General features: G+C 41.4%; 1 protein-coding gene across 1 annotated transcript in view; it reads right to left on the reverse strand.

Moving 5' to 3' along the window:
* LOC120537050 (zona pellucida sperm-binding protein 4-like) overlaps positions 1 to 12124 on the reverse strand; it is a 75806-nt gene that overhangs the window by 35455 nt on the left and 28227 nt on the right. Inside the window, exons 6-7 of the mRNA XM_039765660.1 lie at positions 5870 to 5967; positions 628 to 755 (exon numbers count right to left, since the gene is read on the reverse strand). Coding sequence (XP_039621594.1) covers positions 628 to 755; positions 5870 to 5967 — 226 coding nt within the window. The remainder of the gene's footprint in view (positions 1 to 627; positions 756 to 5869; positions 5968 to 12124) is intronic.

Here is a 12124-nt window from a genome sequence, read left to right on the forward strand (position 1 = left end):
CCCCTCAGCAGGTTACTACCATTATGGTGGGGAAGATCGAAAATTCAAAAGTCTCAAAAAAAATTATAGTAAAGATCGTATTAGCGCAAACAAACCAAAATTACTCCGCGAAATAACGGAACAGCGAAAAAGAGATTGAATATATTGTTCGGATTTAAACTTGAAGTCTGAGACTTGTAGATCGTCTAATTTGTGTTGCCATCAGGGAAAAAGTTTCTTCCCAATGAAGAGACATAGCCGTAAGAATTAAAAAAGTTTTGTTGTTTGGTGAAAGTGAAATCCAAATACATGAGCGGCAGAGACGCAGGCAAGGGGCTTGGGCGAGCGAATAGAGCAGGGGCCGAAGCCCCCTAGTCTAAAATAAAGGTTTATTTACCAGCAAGAGAACATGCCTTTTCTCAACGCACAAGTTTCTTGCAGACTGCATCCCTCCAGGATTCCCCTGCATTTTGCTTCAATCCTTTGACCCTGTACCCTTTCTCAAGCCTCCTATTTGCCAGCTGCAGAGAAAGATCCCCTCAGCAGGATACTACCACCATGCATTATGGTGGGGAAGGTGCATTTTTGATAATGTGCAGCATTATTTTTACACCACATATAGCTGAAGTGCAGCCATTCTGTCCTTACCTTTCGAGATCCTCATCTCTACAGCAATGTTTGCAAAATCTGCTACTGTCCGTGGAGAGGGGAAAGCCATGGCTGAGAGCTCCAAATTTGTAACATGCTTCCGAGAATAGGAGCATTCCACCTGCAGGCTGAGGTTGAGGAGAATAAAAATGAAAAAATCTTTTAAGTCAACATTTCATAGAATATTAGTTTTAGGGTTCAGATGTTAGTTAGCACTGGTTTGACCAAAACGTTCTGTATAGTTTATTATGAGCAAATCAAGGAGTAGACTGGACAGAGCAGAGGTCACTTCAAAGAACTGAAGAAAACCACAACCAAATGAACTACACAAATTCAAAGCAGCCTAAACAAAGTCAGAAAACCTCAAGATGTTGCTAGGGAAAACTAGTTCTTTCAAGCTAAACAAGGATTCCCTTTGAACCAAATTTCAAATAACGATTAAGCATGCAGCTCTCTTAAATACAGCCGCACTGACATTGCACATGCTTACGCACATGTAGGACACACCCCTAGCAACACATGGCAGGATAGCAACCAAAACCCAAAATATCAAAGAACTGAATAGGAACATGTGACACGAGCAGGACAAAACAATCTGATAGTGTCAGGGGGCCACTGTCACAGGTACAGAAGAATGCTAGAATTGAGCTAAATTGTCAGATGTCCCCCATTCGAAAATAGTGGGCCAGACCGATTAGAAATTGCATGCCACACAGATTTAATAAATAAGCAAGGTCTTGTTTGTGCAAAATTTCAAAACGGAAAGGAAACAATCCTCAAAACGGAGGCTTTTAGTCGATTGCTAAAGCCAATAAAACACATACCCCTCTGAATTCTTTCAAATAGAAGACCCCTTATGTAAAGAATTTGGTTGTTTCTGTTATAACAATGAAATATGAAGCAACAATCAAAACTTGCCACACAAGCGGCTGCTGAGAACTCCCATATAAATGGATGTACAGACAGACTGGCTCTGTTAAAGCCTTGTCTTGATTATTCTAACTGCTCTAAAAAAAAAAAAATCAGTAGTAATGGGCTAGAGAGACTAGGGGGGAGAAAAAAAAAAAAAGTTACCTGAAACTGAACTGAAGAGGCATTTGAGGAAGTCAGAAGGGTTAAACTGCTTACTGTTAGAGGATTTAATGAATATTCCTTCAAAATGTCCTTTAGTAGGCAAGAAAAGTCGAATATGAATGTGGAAAATAGGGGCACAACACGGCATACGAACAGGAAAGAATTTGTGGTCTGATCAGAACAAATTGGAATTTGTCGGCATACATTATGGCCTAAAGTAACATTCTAACCTCATCTGTACTATAAAGCTTACGGGTGAGAACAATTGTTTTGGAAACAGTCATACAGCAGTTGCAACTGCGAGGCTTGTGAGGATTGTATGGGCACATCCTCCATAGCAGTTGGAGAAATCCCAAAATGGAGAGCTTCTGCAGAACGTCTATTTATTAAGCATTGCAGTGAATGAAAACTGTCGTAACTGGCTCAGAGATCTCAGGGACACAAATATGGCCTTACTCTTAGGAGTTAAAGCATTTTCAGTTTTTTTTCTCCCAACATCACCAGGATTAGTAAAGCTTCTGAATGTTCTGACTCACTAGGAATTACCAGAAGTTGGTGTCCAGGCAAAGATATGCATGCACATTCCAAGAAAGGCTGAACATTTTGGAAACTCTGAACAATGAACTCAAAGAAATGAGAGATGGAATACTACTCTTAAACCTTGCATGTCATGTGATCATTCCATCTGTGTGGACATAAGCCATATGTTGTCAGCCAAAATTAAAAAGTTTGGTTGGTTGTGATGCACAGAATGCTACCACTTCTTAAATTTTGCACCAAACGTAGAACTCACAAGGCAGATTTATATTTCCTTACGACTCCATGGGAGGCAAAGTGAAAGCAAGCTGAATTCATGAAAGTCTGTAGGCACACAGAGATCATTTGCCCTAGTGTGGGCAAGCATGCATATGTGTAATTGCCAGCAATATCACGGTTACATTCACATTACAAAATCCTCATTGCTCGATTCAGATTTTCTGCTCAGAGCAGTCTCTTGACAGTTCACATTATCAGATGCAGGTGACTTGTATTTATGAATGTAATCACGTTTCACCAACAACAAAATCTTGGTGTTAAGACAAAATGAATGCACCAGCAGCTTGTTTATGCATTGCACTGCACTTCGATCTACAGGATGGCAAATAGTTTGTCAGCTGTAAATTATTAGGTTGAGAGAGCAAAAAAAAAAAATTCTAACAGCTAGTTTTTACCATTTTAACCACTGCTGTTGGCGCCATTACACCAAGAGATGTGTGGGTTCAAGAAAGGAGCCAACAATGGTGAAACCACAACTGTTGTCAAAGCTGCAGCTCAACATTTTGCCATATTGTCAGTACTAGCGGATGACAGCAGCACTCAGCACATGCATATCTTTATTACCAAAAAAAAAAAAATCTTGGAAGGAGAGGAGATGGGATTTTCTCGGAGAGACACTTGTACATCCCGCAAGAATGTTGGCGTGGTATGCATACAGAGCAGGTTAGAAATAAAGTATATGGATTCAAAAGTCTCAAAAATAAGGATAGTAAAGATTTAATTAGTGCAAACGGAAATAACTCAGTGAAATACCGAAACAGCCAAAAGAGATCGAATATAATTGTTCAGATTTAAACTAAGTTGGAGACTTGTAGATCATTTAATTCATGTTCCCAGCGAGAATTAAGATTCCAAAAACGTTGACGTAGACTTTTAACATGACTCTGTCAAGTCACGCCCTACTTACAACTATTTTCAAACAAGACCATGGTCATCTAACCTCAGTCGTGTGAATGCTTTTGTCAGACACATTTCCTGCTCTCTCAGCTCTTATAAATTTTTAATCAGGACAATAATTTTATACGTTCAAGATGACACGTCAACGACAAAGTGAAGGAGAGAGAATGGACAAACATTCGAAAAAGTAGTTTTATTAGAGAGAAAGAAACGATATTCACTCACAGGCAGTTATATGTTGCATTCTCACAATGCAAGTCCAAACATGGAATCAAATTCAATGCGATCTTGAAGAAAAATGCAAGCTATACTGTAGTAGCCAGCATATTACCCTGAAGATCTGCAGAGCTTGATAGGGAAACCGACTACAAAATGTCAGAAACACTGAACTCGGAAACATTCCTGTTAACAGTGTACAGGCCTAGGAAGATTCAAAGCAGAAGGCAGACACTCCTAGGGTTTTCAATAAACAGAACTCGGCAGAGGCCAAGGGAGATCACACACAGTGGGAAGAGCAGGACAGTCGAAGACTATGGCCAATGGAAGAGCAACGCTTCTTCAGAAACCATACAAAATATTTGGCTAGTTTCAGAAACTTACTTTGAGGCATTTCCCATGGCCAGAACAGTGAAAAGATGGTTCTTGTAAACATAAGAGGTGAGGAGCATGCACTGATCTAGCGCATTGCCGCACCCACCACATGACAAACCAACTCAGGATTCAAGATTAGGACCCGAGTGCAGCCATGCAATGGGTGAAACCTCAGCACCACTAGTTCAGATGGAGTGGAACAGTGTGAGGCTTTATGGTGGCTGGAGTGCCAATTCTGCCACCAACCCCCAAGTTTTTCCCTGCTGGTTGGAGGGCTGGATGCAGAATAATGTCATACCCAGGTTAAGGGCCTTGCTCAAGGGCCCAAACCAAGGAGTCACTTTTGGCGATTATGGGATTCAAACTGGCAACCTTCAGATTACCAGGGCAGATGCCTATCCTCAGAGCCTCCACTCTGCCCAACCAGAAGGTTGTAAATCTTTTCTTGCATACCTGGCTTTACTCTCATTCTGTGCGTGGGCCTCAGTCTATTTTGGTGCTTGTTACAGTATTGTTCATATGGCTACCACACTAGGCTTCTTGTTTAAAAGTAGCAGAACAAGGATAAAAAGATCCACACCTTTGTGGTTTAGCATTTAAAAACCAAACTACAGTATCATGGGCTTCCAAGGAAACTTCAAAATGACTCCATAAGTGCCATGTTGCAGCACAGGGTGTCAATCATGGCATCATTCTCAAACATTTACTCACACTCCTAACTGGGAAGCGAGTTTAGGATATTTTGTTAATAGTTTGAATCAAAATAACCAATAGTAAGAATTAGACTGGACCATCCAGTGTTATTTGGAAAGAATGATAAGGTATCCCTCCTATGCCAACTTGGCAGACACTCAAAGTATTGCTGAAAATACTGACAACTCAAGAGGGTGTGAAGATTTGTACAAGTAATGATTAGTTTTTGTATTTAAAATTTCTTTAAACACATTCAAGAATGCTTATTTACACTAAGATTTGAACAATATTGTTGAAGTAGATAACACTCTTACTACAAAACGGTTTTAAACCGGTTTGGATTGTGGTCGGCAACCAGGAGGTACATCCACACATGCTTGAAGAACATGTGAACTCCACACATGATGACCAAAGACATTCAGGTTAGGTTGAGACAACCCTGGTTTAGTGTGAGCACACCATGCGTTGGACTGGCACATCATTCAAAGCTGGTATGTACTTGGCAAGGATAGGATACGACTCCTACAATAGTTCTGTACCCGATGCTTTCAAGGTAGATTAATGTCCCAGTAACCCTCAATTAAAATAAGCAGATATGGCAATGGACAGATGACAGACTCCCCTGCCCACATATTATAAGGTTCAGGGTGAGTCAGAGCCTCTTCAAGCAGTAAAGTGGAAGCCAACACTGCAGTCTAAGGGAGACGTAGACCCTCATACCAGGGTAATTCTCTGGCTAGTCTGGTATCTACTGCATACTGGGGAAAAACTCCATGGGAACACAGAAAGAACACTACATAATTTGCCTAATGCCCCAGGACTCTGAACTGGAGTAAGCAGTTTAGGATTTTTAAACTGAGGAGTGTGAAATATGCTCAAGGCTGACATTTTCTTATGTATAAACTTGGGTAATAAGTCTGTGGTGGAGACCAAACTCTGCTTTGCCAGTTCTAGTAAAATTCCTCATTAAGTAGGTCTGCTGCCTGCAAAACTACTTTTCATTCATTACCCTAGAGCGGGAATATTTAATGGGGCAATATAAAGCAAGCATTTTATGGGGAAAAAAAAAAAAAAAACACATTTAACAGAAACTCTGGGGGAATCCATTTCATCTGAAGGAGGAAATAAAGGTTTTCAAAAGGAAGGGGGTTTGAGGGAGATTGGTACTCACCGCAGCCAGCTGTCTCTGGATATGGGCCCATACCCAACATCACTGATCTCTGGCTCTGCCACAATCACGGCCACATACTTCACCTCATGGACATTTGCCTGTCACAAGAAAAAACACATCTAGGGAAAGAATCACAGGCAGCAGTCAAGATTCAGATTGCCAAGGCAAAGCAGCCAAGTCAAATAATGTATTTGGTGAACACTTTTGATGCCTTTGGGGAGATCAGAAGCAGTTAACATGTTCGCCATCAGAGAGCAGCCCATTTTTCCATCCCATATCTATCCCCACTTAGCACATGTAGGCACTTCTAGGATCCTTATGGCACTACCCAACACCGCTCATTAGTGTGTAGTTAAGCCTCATTCTGTGGCTTCTTACAAGAACACAAGAAGCCACAAAACTGCTGTAAACTTATGTAGCCTTTGATACCCAGAGTGCCAGAAAAGTAATTCAGCTTGATTATAAACAGAACATGAGAGCAAGGGTCTTTTTGATAGAGTACAAAACAAGCCAGTGACAGTTTAAATGTAAACCTTTCCCAATGACTAGCCTTACAAAACCAATCATTCAGTACCCATCAACATTCTTATGATAGTCACTGGCATTCTGGAAACCTAAAGAGAAGGGACAGGACACACAATCTAATCCCTCAAGAAGCCATTTTTACTGTGAATATCAAGGAAACATGGGGGTTATGGGAGAACCACACATCTTCGAGGTCAGCTAAAAGTCATAGAAAATTTATATTATATATTTATCAATGTATATGAAAACTGGAAGCACAGAGGCACAGTGGTTAGTGGCCTATTTTGACTCTGTTCAAGATATCTTTGAGTGTTGTTTATAAGCTGTGCGCGTCACAGATTCAAGTTTAAAGGCAGTCTGTCCAAACAACGTTCTAAAATAACTGCCGAGTTTCTTTAAATTTCTCAACAGCAATGAATTAGTAACGGTCAGCTGAAACAAAGAATAAGCTTGAATACAAATTCACTAGACAATCCTCAATGTAAGCATCCTGGGACATTTAAAATTGTTTTAGGCATGACTAACTGCTCATTCAGCTATCCTGTTCACAGTGCAAGATTTTCAAATTTCTTGCTGTTCAGGTCAGGTTGGGGAACATGCACTGGTACAGCACATTGCCGCACTCACCAGATGCCAAAACAGCTTGGGATCCTGGTTGGCAACCATAGCAGACATGTGGTCCCAGTCCTACCCTCCAGAAATGACCATCTATCTGCTGCAGCCACATGTTACATAGGCATCCCCTTGGCTTGGTCCGGTCTTCAATGGAGGATCCCGAGACCCGTTTCACCATTGGGGGAATTGTGCTACATGGCCATAGTGCCACACCTGACGCTCCCTCACAATGCAGGTAATGTGCCTCATTCGGGACCCTGTGAGCAAAGGATCATTTAACACAAAGTCAAACCAATGGTACCCAAGGATTTTCTTAAGGGACACAGTACCAAAGGAGTCCAGTCTTCGTCTCAGGTCACTGGATAGCGTCCATGTCTCAACCATATAGCAAGACAGGAAGCACCAGGACTTGGACCTTCATCCTTTTGCATAGATATCAGTAGCACCACAGAGTCCTTTCCAGTGACCTCATGACCACCCATTCTCTCCCAATCCATCTACTAGCTTCAAAGGAAGAGTCACCAGAGACATGAATGTCGCTGCAGAGGTAAGTAAACCTCTCGACAAGGTCAACACTCTCTCCACACACAGACATACTGCTGATGACTGTGCCCAAGAGGTCATTAAAGGCCTGGGTTTTTTTTATCCAGGACTCAAGTTCAGACACTCCGACTCCTTCCTTGCTCAGTCTCTTGAGAGCTCTGATCACAGCCTGCATTGACTCTGAACAGATCACAGCATTATCAGCAAACTCAAGATCAGTGAATCTCTCTTCACTAACTGTCTCCACTCTGCACAGCACTCACAGTATCTGTACAGGCTGGCCATGATATCCAGCAACCTTGAGGGGATCCCACGGTCTAAAGATGTCCCACAGGGAAGCTCAATCAACACGTCAAGTCAAACACTTTATGAAAATCAACAAAGGCTGTAAAGAAACCGATATTCACATTCGTGCTCCATGAGAACCCTCAGTGCCAGGATGTGGTCAATGGTAGACTTCTTAGGTGCAAGACCAGACTGCTCCAGTCGCTAGTAGGTGAGCAAGTGATCATGGATCCTATTGAGGATGACCCCAGCAAGGACCTTACCCAGCACCAAGAGCAGTGTTATCCCCCTGCAGTTACCTCAATCTAGATGATCACCCATCCCTTTCCAGATAGGGGTGACAAGTCCCGTTTTACAATCAGTTGGGATGACGACACCGGTCTCCAAAATATTAGCAAAGATTGCTTGCAATGCCAGGAGGACAGCCTTACCACCAGCCTGGAGAAGTTCACCCCAGATACCACAGATCCCAGCAGCCTTCCCTGCCCTTAGTTGGTTCACCACCTGTGCAATCTCAGTGAGATTGGGTGGTTCACATCTATTTGGAGGATCAGCCTCAAGAACCGTGGACCTAGAGATATCCAACGTCCCAGGCGGAGGACCAGGTTTAAACAGCTGCTCAAAGTAGCCAGCCTAGCGGGTCACAACTGCAGTGTCGACTGTAAGGATTGTTCTATCAGCTGCCCTGACTGCAGCACTCAGAGGAACAGATTCAAATGTGCTTAATGCTTCGATTCCTCTGTAAGCAGGACATGGGTCACTAGACCATAGATTGTGTGTCAGTTACTCACAGATTTCCCTAACAAATGCCTCGTTATCTACCCTCAGAGCCCTTGCAGCCATCCTTCTCAATTCCTGGTACAGACTGGATTTGCCATCAAGCCGTGCGCGGAGACTCCTCTCAATGATATCCAGAGTGTTTGCTTTTGTACATTAGAAAATTGACAAGACTAGGGTATTCAGTCCAAAACATGCCTGTCCGTTATTTTCATCGAGATATTCCAAAATAAAACCAAGAGTAGATTTGAAGGTCTGTTAATTCTTGCCCTCCACCACACTCCCTGGCTCTTTGGGGGGTGGGGGTTTAAAAAAAAACAAAAAACAATTGTAAGAAACTTGTGATCAAGTTTCCTGCCATGCCCAGTGTTTTTGAATTTTAAAGTAAATGGGATCTGCTGGACTAAATTCCTTACAGAGTTTTGAACACTTCAAAATCAGGTCATCTTTTAATCTCCATTTGCTTAAACTGAAGTGTCCTTCAGTCCTGTCAAAAGCTTACACTTCAGTCCTGTAAGCAGGCTAGTCTCTCTATTCTAGACTTCTGCAAGCTGCTGCTGTGTTTTCTTTGTAGTACGGAGACAAACTGAACACATTACTCCAGTGCATTATGTAACATGCGCAAACTCCTTTGACTTCTAGTCTACAAATCACAATGTAGAACCAAAAATCCCATTGGCTTTCTTTATCGCTTGTATACACTGCCTGAATGTAGACAGTGATGAGTCCACTATGAGTCCTAGGTCCTTCTAATAAAGGTATACTTTCATATTGCAGACGTCCGATTGTGTATTCAAATCTAATAAATCTCCTTCCTACATGCAACACTTCAAATTTAATCAAATGTAATCTACCACAAATCTGCCCAAGCTCCTCTGGCTAGATAATGTAGAATCTGCCATACTGTTTCAACCACCTAGTTTGGGGTCTATAAACTTAACCAGCTTACGGATTATATTCTTGTCTAGATAGTTCTACCTAGCTAACACATGTAACCACCAACATGTTCTATTCAGAACAAACAATCTGACCAGTCAGAAGGGCTACGGTTGAGAAGCTCATACTGGCTTATCTTAAATTAACCACTCAAAAACATGAAAAAACATCCAAGACCGATTAAGTCAGCTTTTCAAAAAATAGAAAGAACCTTAACAGTCTGCTTGTTTAAGTTATAGTACAGCGATTTGGCAGAGTCTGTGGTTTGACTATGCAAGATTAAGTACCCTGGAGACCACATCACAACCTGTACAATGTGAGAAAGTGGTGTATGTTATTGACCGGTTTATTAGAGGATGCATTTAAATAACGGCTTTTTAAAAAAAAAAAATAAATAAAAAAAAAAAAGGTGAAAACCCCAAAATACAATCCATCAATCCCCACCTCACCCATTCCTTCCACCAGAGATGAACCCCCACTTTCACAGCAGTTAGCACCTCACCTAGTTGTGAGTAGGAGTCAAGAACATGGCAAAAAGGGTGCAATGCCTCCAAAAGGTAGCACAAAAATCAGGATAGGAGCTTCACTGGCCAGTCCAGAAGGAGCTCACCCTAACCCAGCCAGACCCAAACTGCTAACAGAGTCTAGGCCCAGGTTTTTTTAAATTTTATATTTATATAAATACACTGCAGGCAAGTATAAAGACATAAGACCATACACAATTACAGTAAAACAAAACTAAGACAAAAGAAGAAAGAAAAACTTTCTGCAGCACATAAGGCTACAATCACTTCCTCAGCATAAACATGTGGTGTCCCAGAATAACACACAGATCTCAGACTGAAAACTCAGAAACACGGAAAGGTCAGCGAGTAGTACCAATGCAGGCGTCACCTTTCAGAAGGCACAAGTCTCACCAGCTTTAGAGACAACCTTCAACAGTATTTGGAGAACAGTATAGGCTTATAGTGAAGGAAGTGGAAAGCTAGTTTGGAAATATGGCAGGTAATCAGAGCAAGGAAGCTCACAGGGGTCTGAGAACATCTGGTGTTTCTCAGTCTTTGGCCATGAATTGTTGGCCAAATCATTTGGAGAAAACGAGACTGTCACTTTAACTGGTGACAAGAAGTGTTAAATGTATGTGATGTTGAGGATGTATAAAAGGAATGGAGTTTGCTAAAAGTTCTGATTAAATCTTACTGACCAAAAAAAAAAAAAAGTACAGATTTCCAGAATATTCTACATCTTGAGATACTGGTTCTGCCTATTTCAGCAGCTTAGCGTGAACATGGCTTTTCAGCAGAGAGAAAGAATAAAGTCAAAAATGCTAAACTCACTCCATGTCTCAACTTTGGGAGGATTTAGTCAGGATCAGCCCAGAAGGCCCATCACTTGATCAGTCCCCATCATGAGTGAAGCTCTGGCTCATTACAAACAAGAGCAAGACAAAAATTACACCAGATGGCCCTCCGACACAGATTGTCGGTGACAGACTCCGTAAACTACAGTTCTTAATGACTATACAGAGTTTGAAAGTCAAGAGAGACAAAAGCACAAAAGGAAGGGTGCATTGCACAGGAGGAGGAAAAGAATTAAACATACATAGAGCTTAGAAAGGTGGCAGACTGAAAGATTAATATTTTACACATTTCATTATTTGGCACCTAAAAGTGATTAGCTCCTAATTTTTCTTTTAGGAGCCACAAGCTGCTTGAGGTGAATTTATGTCTGGAGCGCTGTACAGAATAGCTGCCTGTTTGAATACACAATGGGCAGTTGGAAAAATCGAGAGTACACCTTATGAGAAGGATTTGGGAGTCATTGTGGACTCTAAGCAATCAACTTCCCGACAGTGTTCAGAAGCCATTAAGGCGGCTAACAGAATGTCAGGTTATATAGCACCCTGATGTGTGGAGTACAAGCCACAGGAGGTTATGGTCAAGCTTTATAACACTCTAGTGAGGCCTCATCTGGAGTCCTGTATGCAGTTTTGGTCTCCAGGCTACAAAAAGGACATAACAGCACTAAAAAAGGTCTAGAGAAGAGCAACTAGGCCGAGTCCAGGGCGATCAATCGATCGATACTTTAAGTATAAGAAGATTAAATGGCGACATGATTGAAGTGTTTAAAATTATGAAGGCAGTTAGTACAGTGGATCGAGACTTGTATTTTAAAATGAGTTCATCAAGAACACGGGGACACAGTTAGAAACTTAAGGCAACGTTTCTCAACTTTCATGTATTTACGACCCGAGTTTTCAAAACAGTTTTAAAATCGCGCCTCCCCTAACGTTTGAGCCCACTAATACCAATTTGTTCTTTTTTAATTAATGATATATCATAGATGCATATCATACCTACTTAACTTTTATCGACATTTATCTAACTCTATATTTATTTTTCTAGTATCAGAATGTAGTTTAAGTGAATTTGTTTTGGTTTCAATAGATGTATATTTCATATTTTTGATTCTTTTCTTTTTCCACATCTTCGCTCAAGGGGGCCCGCACCACAGGTGAAGAACCACTGTTTTAAGGGTAAATTTCACACAAACATTAGGAAGTTCTTCTTTACC

This window comes from Polypterus senegalus, chromosome 10 (genome assembly GCF_016835505.1).
Source record: "Polypterus senegalus isolate Bchr_013 chromosome 10, ASM1683550v1, whole genome shotgun sequence".
Classification (NCBI taxonomy): domain Eukaryota; kingdom Metazoa; phylum Chordata; class Cladistia; order Polypteriformes; family Polypteridae; genus Polypterus; species Polypterus senegalus.